At 44.6% G+C, this 14967-nt stretch overlaps 1 protein-coding gene across 7 annotated transcripts in view; it reads left to right on the top strand.

Annotated features, from left to right (window-relative positions):
* Positions 1–14967, top strand: part of LOC110492813 (myocardin) — a 195336-nt gene that overhangs the window by 143758 nt on the left and 36611 nt on the right. For all 7 annotated transcript variants that reach the window (XM_090201846.1, XM_090201844.1, XM_090201843.1 and 4 more), the window contains one exon: positions 14361–14575. In XM_090201846.1, coding sequence (XP_090057972.1) covers positions 14361–14575 — 215 coding nt within the window. The remainder of the gene's footprint in view (positions 1–14360; positions 14576–14967) is intronic.

Raw genomic sequence — 14967 nt, 5'->3', positions numbered from 1 at the left:
GTATAGCATGTTACTGTACAGCCACTGCGTTCCAATTTAGGCGTTTATCAATGCCCAAATCTACCATTTTCAACCTGTATACAGGTAGGAGTGTAAAGGGTTGAAGATTTGACCAAATAAATGCTCTCACTATTTCTCTCAGTGGATTAATCAAGGTAGCTCAGGCTGCAGCACACCAGCAGGTAACCCATCCTAAAAGAAGCACGGATATTGAGCCAACCTAATCCAGGATTATTTGTATAGTGTGTGTGTGCACATAAGGCAGTCTTACCCATGTCGCAGTCCCCCTTTTAATTAGCTCGACAACAGAAAAACGTATCTAGTGGAGGAAGTGTAACTGCCTTCACACCAAAAAATAATGGTTAAATAGTAAAAAAAAATTGAAGGATGTATGAAGAACTTTGCTTCAGCTGAGGCTGAAGAGAGCCTGTCTGACAGATGACCTCAATGACAAACTGGCCCTGAGACCTGGCCCCATGGAACTGGTGCACAAGAATATAACTCCACTTGACTGCTGCCTTCAGACAGGCAACCGCCACGACATGTATCACTGAGGAACACCTATCTGCCTGCATCTTGAGGTGTGTGACTCACATTAACCTGTGTGTGATTTTTCACAGATAAACATGACTTTGCTTTGAGTTTGTTTTTGAGTTTGAAAATGGTGTGTTTTAACTCTTCAGTGGAGTGAAGATGAGGCTATACAGCTGCAGTGAAATACTAAAAGTAGTCAACCTTTTACATTTAGTGTGAATCACAAGTAACCACAAGAATGCATTGAATAGCATGCAGTGTTGGTAGTATAGTTTGCAACAGTCATAGCTTCCCCATAGAAGTTATGTATGTGGTAACCGTAGCAACACTATTAAATCATACCATTTTGTATACTAGCTGGAGAGAGAAAAACTTCAGCAAACAATGAAGGGGTTTCTTAACCCAAAGTATGTGATTGGGACATATGCAAAGGTTTCTCTTACATCCAAGTATGTTAGTCCTGCTCTCTTTCTGTATACGCTGGTTTTATGTTCTCTTCCTCTGTCTCTTCAGTAAACATATTGTGGTCAATAAAAGGCTGGAGCACCGAGGTTTACTCTACCTCCCTAGGAACAGGGACATGCTTTATAGAGACAAACAGCAGCTGTATTTGGGTCCAGGGGAGAAGGGCGAGTGTGTGTTTGTCTGTCTGTGTGTGTGGGTGTCCCTCCCCACATCTCTGTTTTGACTGTGTCTGATTTACATGGCTCCAGTGAGTCACCTACGAAGGTATCTGATTGAAGACGGCTGTTGTTCAGCTGTCCGGTAATGTGCCAATGACCTCTTCCATTTTGTTTATCATCTTTGAAAATATTAGATCTCTGACACTTCAAAACAGTTGAGGTCTGCTGATAGAGAGATTATGACATCAATACAACAACATACACAGCAATACTAATAGTTACTGAGTTAGAATACCTCATGATAAGCTGTAGATCATACTATTTACCAAGAGCATTTCAATCCATATTTTTCGTATTTACCACAAACCGATGCTGGCACTAAGACCGAACTCAATGAGCTGTTTAAGGCCATAAACAAACAATAAGTCCTAGTGGCTGGTGATTTTAAAGCAGGAAAACTGAAATCCGTTTAACCTCATTTCTACCAGCATGTCACCTGTGCAACTAGAGGTGAACCACCTCTAGATCATCTTACTCCACACACAGAGATGCATAAAAAGCTCTCCCTCACCCTCCACTTGGTCAATTTGACCATACCTCTATCCTCCTGATTCCTTCCTTACAAGCAAAAACTCAAACAGGAAGTACCAGTGACACGCACAATGTGGAAGTGGTCAGATGAAACAGATGCTAAACTACAGGACTGTTTTGCTAGCAGAGACTGGAACATGTTTCGGGACTCGTCCGATGGCATTGAGGAGTCTACCACATCAATCACTGGCTTCATTAATAAGTGCATCGACGACGTCATCCCCACAGTAATCGTCACTAAGCTAATGAACCTGGGACTGAAGAACTCCCTCTGCAACGGGATCCAGGACTTCCCAGGTGGTGATGGCAGGCAACAACACATCTGCCACGCTGACCCTCAACATGGGATCCTCTCCTGTACTCCCTGTTCACCCACGACTGCGTGGCCAAGCACAACTCCAACACCATCATTAAGTTTGCAGAAGACACAACGGTGGTAGCCATGATCACCGACGACGACGGTCTATAGGTGGGAGGTCAGAGACCTGGCAGTGTGGTGCCAGGACAACAACCTCTACCTCAACTCCAGCAAGACAAAGGAGCTGATCGTGGACTTCAGGAAACCGAGGGCCGAGCATGCACTCATTCACATCAATGGGGCTGTAGTGGAGTGGGTCGAGAGCTTCAAGTTCCTCGGTGTCCACATCACTAAGGATCTATCATGGTCCAAACACACCAACACAGTCATGAAGAGGGCACGCCAACACCTCCTCTCCCTCAGGAGGCTGAAGAGATTTGGCATGGGTCCTCATATCTTAAAAAAGTTATACACCTGCACCATTGGGAGCATCTTGTCTGGAACCAACAGCTGTAAGTTGCAAAGGGTCTGAAACTTTCCAGGTAATTTTCCATGGAAAGTTAAGCCCTGGAATATGGGGAATTTTGCTTAAATTCATCAAAAAAAGATAGCTTATAACAGTGAACCTTTTTTTGTGGGATACACATAAGTCAATTCTAGGTATTGTGGCATATTTTGGTTAAACTATCCCCAATTCAATGGAATTGCAGTCCCTCTACTTCTATTCGAGGTGAAAATGATGAATCAGACCCCTGTATTCTACAAGAGCACAGACACAAGGGACCACAGACACACCGGTCTCTACATTGCAGATGAGCTGAAAGGCAGTCATCAATGACCTTGGACCACAGAAGGTATTTGCACTGGTGACAGACAATGCTGCGAACATGAAGGCTGCTTGGTCTAAAGTGGAGGAGTCCTACCCTCACATCACACCCATTGGCTGTGCTGCTCATGCATTGAATCTGCTCCTCAAGGACATCATGGAACTGATAACAATGGATACACTCTACAAGAGAGCCAAGGAAATGGTTAGGTATGAGAAGGGTCATCAAGTTATAGCAGAAATCTACCTCATCAAGCAAAGTGAGAAGAATAAGAGCACCACATTGAAGCTTCCCAGCAACACCCGTTGGAGTGGTGTTTTTTATTATACTTTTTAAAAAGTTCACCTTTATTTAACCAGGTAGGCCAGTTGAGAACTAGTTCTCATTTACAACTGTGACCTGGCCAAGATAAAGCAAAAGCAGTGCGAAACAAACAACACAGAGTTACACATGGGATAAACAAACAAACATACAGTCAATAACACAATAGAAAAGTCTATATAGAGGTGTGTACAAATGGCATAAGGAGTTAAGGCAATAAATAAGCCAGAGTAGAGAAGTAATTACAATTGAGCAAGTTAACACTGGAGTGATGTGCAGGTAGGTGATGATGTGCAAGTAGAAATAATGGAAATACTGGTGTGCAAAAAAGTAAATAAAACAATATGGGGATGAGGTAGGTAGTTGGATGGGCTATTTACAGATGGGCCGTGTACAGCTGCAGCGATCAGTAAGTGGTGTTGTCATCATGTTTGACAGTCTCCAGGAGGGGAAGGAGTCTCCAAGAAATGGCCATATCACAATATGGACAAGCCCCATCAAGAGGACCCTCCTGGATTATGTATTTTGGGAGAGAGTGGTAAGCATCCTGAAACCTATAGCAGTAGCCATTCCATGGATTGAGGGAGACAATGCCATCCTGTCTGATGTTCAGACTCTGCTTGGTGATGTAAGAGAAGAAATCCGTACTGCCCTGCCCACTTCACCTTTGCTCCAAGCAGAGGAAACTGCAGTTGTGAAATACATCAAAAAGCGTGGACTTCTCCCTGAAGGCCATAGAAGACGCAGCGTACATGTTGGACCCCTAGTATGCTGGCAAGAGCATCCTGTCTGGTGCAGATATCAACAAGGCCTATGGTGTCATCACTACCGTGTCTCGCCACCTTGGCCTGGATGAGGGCAAGGTTCTTGGCAGTCTGGCGAAGTACACTTCCAAGCTAGGGCTTTGGGATGGAGATGCAATATGGCAGTCGTGCCAACATCAGCCACCTGCTGGAAGGGACTTTGTGGATCTGAGTCTCTTTCCCCTGTTGCCTCCATCATCCTCCAAATCCCACCAACATCAGTCGCCTCAGAGCGCAACTGGTCCTTGTTTGGGAACACACACACCACTGCACGCAACAGGCTGACAAATACAAGGGTTGAAAAATTGGTGGCCATCTGGGCAAATTTGATGCTTTTTGAGCCTGATAACGAGCCATCCTCAACAAGTTTGGAAAGTGACAGTGAAGATGAGGCCTCAGAGTCTGATGTTCATGAGGTGGACATTGAGGAGGTCCAGGGAGAAGACATGGAAGCCTGAGAGGAAGACAACCAAAGCTTTAGTTTCTAGACTATCATTTTACAGATGTATGTTGAAAACGTTTTTTAGGAGATGCGATGGATCATTGGGGATCATTCAATATTCCCTTTCTTTTGTTGTTCAGTGAAATCATCCCGTGTGAAGAGTCAACTCATTTAATTCAAGTTCAATTCGTAACTAAACAAAAAAAATGTCTATTGGATTTAATCATTTGCAATTATGTCTACTTATGATAAGGTTTATGTTTCTGTCTCCATATGATATGATAAATATATCCAATGCAAAAACAACTGCATTTAAATGGTATTAATATTCATTTTGCATATATTTCCGTTAATTCCCACAGAAAGTTTCCACCTCTGAATGTTCCCAAAAATGTGCAACCCTAGCCATAAGACTGCTAAATAGTTAGTCCGTGTGGCTATTTGGTTAACTATTTAACTCTCTGAATTGACCCTTTTTGCACAAACTTTTTTGACTCAATCACTAGCTACAGCTACTGTTTATTATCAGTCACTTTATTCCTAGTTATACGTACAGTATCTACCTCAATTACCTCCTACCCCTGCATATCGACTGTAACTGGTACCCCTTGTATATACAGTATCTACCTCAATTACCTCCTACCCCTGCATATCGACTGTAACTGGTACCCCTTGTATATACAGTATCTACCTCAATTACCTCCTACCCCTGCATATCGACTGTAACTGGTACCCCTTGTATATACAGTATCTACCTCAATTACCTCCTACCCCTGCATATCGACTGTAACTGGTACCTCTTGTATATACAGTATCTACCTCAATTACCTCCTACCCCTGCATATCGACTGTAACTGGTACCTCTTGTATATACAGTATCTACCTCAATTACCTCCTACCCCTGCATATCGACTGTAACTGGTACCTCTTGTATATACAGTATCTACCTCAATTACCTCCTACCCCTGCATATCGACTGTAACTGGTACCCCTTGTATATACAGTATCTACCTCAATTACCTCCTACCCCTGCATATCGACTGTAACTGGTACCCCTTGTACAGTGCCTTGCGAAAGTATTCGGCCCCCTTGAACTTTGCGACCTTTTGCCACATTTCAGGCTTCAAACATAAAGATATAAAACTGTATTTTTTTGTGAAGAATCAACAACAAGTGGGACACAATCATGAAGTGGAACGACATTTATTGGATATTTCAAACTTGTTTAACAAATCAAAAACTGAAAAATTGGGCGTGCAAAATTATTCAGCCCCCTTAAGTTAATACTTTGTAGCGCCACCTTTTGCTGCGATTACAGCTGTAAGTCGCTTGGGGTATGTCTCTATCAGTTTTGCACATCGAGAGACTGATTTTTTTTCCCATTCCTCCTTGCAAAACAGCTCGAGCTCAGTGAGGTTGGATGGAGAGCATTTGTGAACAGCAGTTTTCAGTTCTTTCCACAGATTCTCGATTGGATTCAGGTCTGGACTTTGACTTGGCCATTCTAACACCTGGATATGTTTATTTTTGAACCATTCCATTGTAGATTTTGCTTTATGTTTTGGATCATTGTCTTGTTGGAAGACAAATCTCCGTCCCAGTCTCAGGTCTTTTGCAGACTCCATCAGGTTTTCTTCCAGAATGGTCCTGTATTTGGCTCCATCCATCTTCCCTGTCCCTGCTGAAGAAAAGCAGGCCCAAACCATGATGCTGCCACCACCATGTTTGACAGTGGGGATGGTGTGTTCAGGGTGATGAGCTGTGTTGCTTTTACGCCAAACATAACGTTTTGCATTGTTGCCAAAAAGTTCAATTTTGGTTTCATCTGACCAGAGCACCTTCTTCCACATGTTTGGTGTGTCTCCCAGGTGGCTTGTGGCAAACTTTAAACGACACTTTTTATGGATATCTTTAAGAAATGGCTTTCTTCTTGCCACTCTTCCATAAAGGCCAGATTTGTGCAATATACGACTGATTGTTGTCCTATGGACAGAGTCTCCCACCTCAGCTGTAGATCTCTGCAGTTCATCCAGAGTGATCATGGGCCTCTTGGCTGCATCTCTGATCAGTCTTCTCCTTGTATGAGCTGAAAGTTTAGAGGGACGGCCAGGTCTTGGTAGATTTGCAGTGGTCTGATACTCCTTCCATTTCAATATTATCGCTTGCACAGTGCTCCTTGGGATGTTTAAAGCTTGGGAAATATTTTTGTATCCAAATCCGGCTTTAAACTTCTTCACAACAGTATCTCGGACCTGCCTGGTGTGTTCCTTGTTCTTCATGATGCTCTCTGCGCTTTTAACGGACCTCTGAGACTATCACAGTGCAGGTGCATTGATACGGAGACTTGATTACACACAGGTGGATTGTATTTATCATCATTAGTCATTTAGGTCAACATTGGATCATTCAGAGATCCTCACTGAACTTCTGGAGAAAGTTTGCTGCACTGAAAGTAAAGGGGCTGAATAATTTTGCACGCCCAATTTTTTTGATTTGTTAAAAAAGTTTGAAATATCCAATAAATGTCGTACCACTTCATGATTGTGTCCCACTTGTTGATTCTTCACAAAAAAATACAGTTTTATATCTTTATGTTTAAAGCCTGAAATGTGGCAAAAGGTCGCAAAGTTCAAGGGGGCCGAATACTTTCGCAAGGCACTGTATATCTGTCACTCCCTTTGGTTCCTTCCCTATATCTGTCACTCCCTTTGGTTCCTTCCCTATATATGTCACTCCCTTTGGTTCCTTCCCTATATATGTCACTCCCTTTGGTTCCTTCCCTATATATGTCACTCCCTTTGGTTCCTTTCCTATATCTGTCACTCCCTTTGGTTCCTTCCCTATATATGTCACTCCCTTTGGTTCCTTCCCTATATATGTCACTCTCTTTGGTTCCTTCCCTATATATGTCACTCTCTTTGGTTCCTTTCCTATATGTCACTCTCTTTGGTTCCTTCCATATATATGTCACTCTCTTTGGTTCCTTTCCTATATATGTCACTCTCTTTGGTTCCTTCCCCAGGCGTTATTGTTTCTGTATCTGTGCGTTGTTCGTGTTTTGTTTGTTTATTTATTAAATGTATTCACACCCTGAACTTGCTTCCCGACTCTCAGTTTACATCGTTACAGAATAACGCCTCACCATCAGGGAGTGTTTTTTGTTTTTGTGTTGGAGGTGACGTCGGGTCTTGGTTCTGCTGCCGGAGCAACAGAGGATGCCTCTGGCGGCTCTTCAGGCTTTCATGCCTCAGCTGGTATACCGGGGTGTCAAGACTCGGTTGGCGGGTCAAGCGTCTGTTGCCGAGAATGCCTCGGTAGGCTCGACAGGCTCCCATGCCACAGCTGGCTCACCAGGCTCCCATGCCACAGCTGGCTCACCAGGTTCCCATGCCACAGCTGGCTCACCAGGTTCCCATGCCACAGCTGGCTCACCAGGTTCCCATGCCACAGCTGGCTCACCAGGTTCCCATGCCACAGCTGGCTCACCAGGCTCCCATGCCACAGCTGGCTCACCAGGCTCCCATGCCACAGCTGGCTCACCAGGCTCCCATGCCACAGCGGGCTCACCAGGCTCCGGCGCATCTGGCTGCTTGTCAGGTTCCTGTGCTTCTACGGAGTTGAGCGGTCTGCTCCTGATCCCCGGGAACTTTTCTCTGGTCGGCGTCTTGCAGCTGGAGCCACGCGTCGGAGAGGGGGTGCTGTTTCGTCTGCTCCTTCTTCGGTGCTCTAGGTCGCCAGGCTCCCGTGCCCCAGCCTGCTCAACAGGTTCACGCGTTTCGGCAGAGGTGGCCGGTCCACTCCTGATCCACGGGATCATCCCTGTTGTCAGCGCGTCACGCCCTCTCTGGCCTCTAGGTCACCAGACTGCTGATTATTATGTACACCTATCACCATGGTCACATGCACCAGCGCTTAATGACACTCACCTGGAGACTCATCACCTCCTTGATTACCTGCCCTATTTATGTCACTCCCTTTGGTTCCTTCCCCAGGCGTTATTGTTTCATGTCGGTGTGCTGTTCGTGTTTCTTGTTTTGTTCGTATATTTATTAAATGTGTTCACTCCCTGAACTTGCATCCCGACTATCAGCGTACATCATTACACAAATAACATTTTATTTTATTTGATAATAGCTCAGTAGTAACTTGTTCTGTCCCTGACTGGGACTAAAGTAGGCAACCCTACTTCTTGAATAGAGAGAGAGAACTGAGACAGAAAAACCACAGGGCATTCTATGTTATTACAATTTTGCTAAAACTAATTGAATGTGTCATTGAACTAATTGTGCTTGGGAGTGAGGTGTAGGGTTTCACCCAATGGGACAAACACCCCATGACAGAGTTCTGTAAGATTGCATGGAGGGCAGAATTTGGCCAATAATAACAACAAAAAAAACGGAGCAATTCAGTTTTGGAAACATCTCAAATATAGTGACCCCCTCGCATATCATTACCAAGCCCAGCAATGCCAAGAGCTGAGAAAAGAAAAGAGTCCCCTCATCCAGCTGGTCCTGAGTTCACAAACCTGTTCTACTAACACACTGAAGCCTCAGTCCCCTCATCCAGCTGGTCCTGGAGTTCACTAACCTGTTCTACTAACACACTGAAGCCTCAGTCCCCTCATCCAGCTGGTCCTGGGGCTGAGTTCACAAACCTGTTCTACTAACACACTGAAGCCTCAGTCCCCTCATCCAGCTGGTCCTGGGGCTGACTTCACAAACCTGTTCTACTAACACACTGAAGCCTCAGTCCCCTCATCCAGCTGGTCCTGGGGCTGAGTTCACAAACCTGTTCTACTAACACGCTGAAGCCTCAGTCCCCTCATCCAGCTGGTCCTGGGGCTGAGTTCACAAACCTGTTCTACTAACACACTGAAGCCTCAGTCCCCTCATCCAGCTGGTCCTGGGGCTGAGTTCACAAACCTGTTCTACTAACACACTGAAGCCTCAGTCCCCTCATCCAGCTGGTCCTGGGGCTGAGTTCACAAACCTGTTCTACTAACACACTGAAGCCTCAGTCCCCTCATCCAGCTGGTCCTGGAGTTCACTAACCTGTTCTACTAACACACTGAAGCCTCAGTCCCCTCATCCAGCTGGTCCTGAGTTCACTAACCTGTTCTACTAACACACTGAAGCCTCAGTCCCCTCATCCAGCTGGTCCTGGGGCTGAGTTCACAAACCTGTTCTACTAACACACTGAAGCCTCAGTCCCCTCATCCAGATGGTCCTGGGGCTGAGTTCACAAACCTGTTCTACTAACACACTGAAGCCTCATTCCCCTCATCCAGCTGGTCCTGGAGTTCACTAACCTGTTCTACTAACACACTGAAGCCTCAGTCCCCTCATCCAGCTGGTCCTGGAGTTCACTAACCTGTTCTACTAACACACTGAAGCCTCAGGACCAGAACATCCAATCAATCAGAATAAACAAAGTTACAACACAATCAAAACAAAACCACATGACCTATTGAGAAACACAATCACAAAGCAAAATGCAGTGCTATCTGGCCCGAAGTCGACAGTACACCGTGGAAAACTATTTAACTTATTGACTATTTGAGAGAGATCCAACCAACAGGATATAACACAGGATATAACACAGGATATAACACAGGATATAACACAGGATATAACAGGTGAGTGCACAAGGCCATGTGTGAAGACACAGAGGAGGACACAGAGCGGAGCTGATGGTGTGATTGAAACCAGGGTTGACTCTTGGCAGGTCACATGTTCTCATACTAAAGGAAACACACACATTACCACCCTCCTCCCCTCTCCTGGCTCTGTCCCAGTGCTAACCTCAGGCTCTGCACCTCCAGATAGCACAGTCTCTCTCAGATAAACCAATAAAGGCTCTCTGTTCACTATCACTTCAGCCAATCAAGGCTGTGTTCACTGTGAAGTAGCCATGTCAGTCTCTGCCCACTGCAGAGTAGCACCTTGGGGCTAAGTGTTGGACTAGGTGACAGTGAAGAAGAGCAGTGTGTGAATACTGATGATAAACCATAGAGGAGATAGGGACTGTGTTGTACAGAGCAGTGTGTGAATACTGATGATAAACCATAGAGCAGATAGGGACTGTGTTGTACAGAGCAGTGTGTGAATACTGATGATAAACCATAGAGGAGATAGGGACTGTGTTGTACAGAGCAGTGTGTGAATACTGATGATAAACCATAGAGGAGATAGGGACTGTGTTGTACAGAGCAGTGTGTGAATACTGATGATAAACCATAGAGGAGATAGGGACTGTGTTGTACAGAGCAGTGTGTGAATACTGATGATAAACCATAGAGCAGATAGGGACTGTGTTGTACAGAGCAGCGTGTGAATACTGATGATAAACCATAGAGCAGATAGGGACTGTGTTGTACAGAGCAGTGTGTGAATACTGATGATAAACCATAGAGGAGATAGGGACTGTGTTGTACAGAGCAGTGTGTGAATACTGATGATAAACCATAGAGCAGATAGGGACTGTGTAGTACAGAGCAGTGTGTGAATACTGATGATAAACAATAGAGCAGATAGGGACTGTGTTGTACAGAGCAGTGTGTGAATACTGATGATAAACCATAGAGGAGATAGGGACTGTGTTGTACAGAGCAGTGTGTGAATACTGATGATAAACCATAGAGCAGATAGGGACTGTGTTGTACAGAGCAGTGTGTGAATACTGATGATAAACCATAGAGCAGATAGGGACTGTGTTGTACAGAGCAGTGTGTGAATACTGATGATAAACCATAGAGCAGATAGGGACTGTGTTGTACAGAGCAGTGTGTGAATACTGATGATAAACCATAGAGGAGATAGGGACTGTGTTGTACAGAGCAGTGTGTGAATACTGATGATAAACCATAGAGCAGATAGGGACTGTGTTGTACAGAGCAGTGTGTGAATACTGATGATAAACCATAGAGCAGATAGGGACTGTGTTGTACAGAGCAGTGTGTGAATACTGATGATAAACAATAGAGCAGATAGGGACTGTGTTGTACAGAGCAGTGTGTGAATACTGATGATAAACAATAGAGCAGATAGGGACTGTATTGTACAGAGCAGTGTGTGAATACTGATGATAAGCCATAGAGCAGATAGGGACTGTGTTGTACAGAGCAGTGTGTGAATACTGATGATAAACAATAGAGCAGATAGGGACTGTGTTGTACAGAGCAGTGTGTGAATACTGATGATAAACCATAGAGCAGATAGGGACTGTGTTGTACAGAGCAGTGTGTGAATACTGATGATAAACCATAGAGCAGATAGGGACTGTGTTGTACAGAGCAGTGTGTGAATACTGATGATAAACCATAGAGGAGATAGGGACTGTGTTGTACAGAGCAGTGTGTGAATACTGATGATAAACCATAGAGGAGATAGGGACTGTGTTGTACAGAGCAGTGTGTGAATACTGATGATAAACCATAGAGGAGATAGGGACTGTGTTGTACAGAGCAGTGTGTGAATACTGATGATAAACCATAGAGCAGATAGGGACTGTGTTGTACAGAGCAGTGTGTGAATACTGATGATAAACCATAGAGGAGATAGGGACTGTGTTGTACAGAGCAGTGTGTGAATACTGATGATAAACCATAGAGCAGATAGGGACTGTGTTGTACAGAGCAGTGTGTGAATACTGATGATAAACCATAGAGCAGATAGGGACTGTGTTGTACAGAGCAGTGTGTGAATACTGATGATAAACCATAGAGCAGATAGGGACTGTGTTGTACAGAGCAGTGTGTGAATACTGATGATAAACCATAGAGCAGATAGGGACTGTGTTGTACAGAGCAGTGTGTGAATACTGATGATAAACCATAGAGGAGATAGGGACTGTGTTGTACAGAGCAGTGTGTGAATACTGATGATAAACCATAGAGCAGATAGGGACTGTGTTGTACAGAGCAGTGTGTGAATACTGATGATAAACCATAGAGGAGATAGGGACTGTGTTGTACAGAGCAGTGTGTGAATACTGATGATAAACCATAGAGGAGATAGGGACTGTGTTGTACAGAGCAGTGTGTGAATACTGATGATAAACCATAGAGGAGATAGGGACTGTGTTGTACAGAGCAGTGTGTGAATACTGATGATAAACCATAGAGCAGATAGGGACTGTGTTGTACAGAGCAGTGTGTGAATACTGATGATAAACCATAGAGGAGATAGGGACTGTGTTGTACAGAGCAGTGTGTGAATACTGATGATAAACCATAGAGGAGATAGGGACTGTGTTGTACAGAGCAGTGTGTGAATACTGATGATAAACCATAGAGGAGATAGGGACTGTGTTGTACAGAGCAGTGTGTGAATACTGATGATAAACCATAGAGCAGATAGGGACTGTGTTGTACAGAGCAGTGTGTGAATACTGATGATAAACCATAGAGGAGATAGGGACTGTGTTGTACAGAGCAGTGTGTGAATACTGATGATAAACCATAGAGGAGATAGGGACTGTGTTGTACAGAGCAGTGTGTGAATACTGATGATAAACCATAGAGCAGATAGGGACTGTGTTGTACAGAGCAGTGTGTGAATACTGATGATAAACCATAGAGGAGATAGGGACTGTGTTGTACAGAGCAGTGTGTGAATACTGATGATAAACCATAGAGCAGATAGGGACTGTGTTGTACAGAGCAGTGTGTGAATACTGATGATAAACCATAGAGCAGATAGGGACTGTGTTGTACAGAGCAGTGTGTGAATACTGATGATAAACCATAGAGCAGATAGGGACTGTGTTGTACAGAGCAGTGTGTGAATACTGATGATAAACCATAGAGCAGATAGGGACTGTGTTGTACAGAGCAGTGTGTGAATACTGATGATAAACCATAGAGGAGATAGGGACTGTGTTGTACAGAGCAGTGTGTGAATACTGATGATAAACCATAGAGGAGATAGGGACTGTGTTGTACAGAGCAGTGTGTGAATACTGATGATAAACCATAGAGGAGATAGGGACTGTGTTGTACAGAGCAGTGTGTGAATACTGATGATAAACCATAGAGGAGATAGGGACTGTGTTGTACAGAGCAGTGTGTGAATACTGATGATAAACCATAGAGGAGATAGGGACTGTGTTGTACAGAGCAGTGTGTGAATACTGATGATAAACCATAGAGCAGATAGGGACTGTGTTGTACAGAGCAGTGTGTGAATACTGATGATAAACCATAGAGGAGATAGGGACTGTGTTGTACAGAGCAGTGTGTGAATACTGATGATAAACCATAGAGGAGATAGGGACTGTGTTGTACAGAGCAGTGTGTGAATACTGATGATAAACCATAGAGCAGATAGGGACTGTGTTGTACAGAGCAGTGTGTGAATACTGATGATAAACCATAGAGCAGATAGGGACTGTGTTGTACAGAGCAGTGTGTGAATACTGATGATAAACCATAGAGCAGATAGGGACTGTGTTGTACAGAGCAGTGTGTGAATACTGATGATAAACCATAGAGGAGATAGGGACTGTGTTGTACAGAGCAGTGTGTGAATACTGATGATAAACCATAGAGCAGATAGGGACTGTGTTGTACAGAGCAGTGTTGTGGCACACAGGCAGTAACACATTGTACATTCACACAGAGACCATATCTTCCACTAACACACAACCCTACAATTTGGGTTTTGTTTAAACCTCTATAAATATTTAAAGATATGAACATACTTGTTCATGTTTTAACATCCTTGAATTCTAAGCCCTCTTTGCCGTTATCTCATCGTGTGTCAGTTTTCAGTCGACTGTTTCCCTGTGTGTGATTTAACTGTGTGGTTATCTCTGTAGTGAACCACGTGAACCACATCAACTTCTCAACTTCTCAACCCCCTCTCCTCCCTCTCTGTCTCTCCCTCTCCCTTCTTTCTCTCTCTCCTCTCGCCCTCTCTCCAGTAAAACATGGGACACTTCCTAAGCAGGAGGACTCGTATGCATTCGAGGAGGACAGCAGCAGTGACAGTCTCTCTCCAGAGCAAATCCACAGTAGCAGTCTGTCTCCAGAGCAACCCCACAGTGACGAGTCCCAGGGGTCCGCATGCCCCTCTTTTGAAGCCATGGGCAGCACCCCCTCCTCCTCCTCATCACCAGCCCTCACTAGACCTAGACAGGTAATCCTCCTCATCACCAGCCCTCACTAGACCTAGACAGGTAATCCTCCTCATCACCAGCCCTCACTAGACCTAGGCAGGTAATCCTCCTCATCACCAGCCCTCACTAGACCTAGACAGGTAATCCTCCTCATCACCAGCCCTCACTAGACCTAGGCAGGTAATCCTCCTCATCACCAGCCCTCACTAGACCTAGGCAGGTAATCCTCCTCATCACCAGCCCTCACTAGACCTAGGCAGGTAATCCTCCTCATCACCAGCCCTCACTAGACCTAGGCAGGTAATCCTCCTCATCACCAGCCCTCACTAGACCTAGACAGGTAATCCTCCTCATCACCAGCCCTCACTAGACCTAGACAGGTAATCCTCCTCATCACCAGCCCTCACTAGAC

The sequence above is a fragment of the Oncorhynchus mykiss genome, chromosome 16 (assembly GCF_057628025.1).
Source record: "Oncorhynchus mykiss isolate SJ-2025 chromosome 16, ASM5762802v1, whole genome shotgun sequence".
Lineage (NCBI taxonomy): Eukaryota > Metazoa > Chordata > Actinopteri > Salmoniformes > Salmonidae > Oncorhynchus > Oncorhynchus mykiss.
The sequence above is the reverse complement of the archived record's forward strand: the minus strand, read 5'-3'. Positions and strand labels throughout refer to the sequence as shown.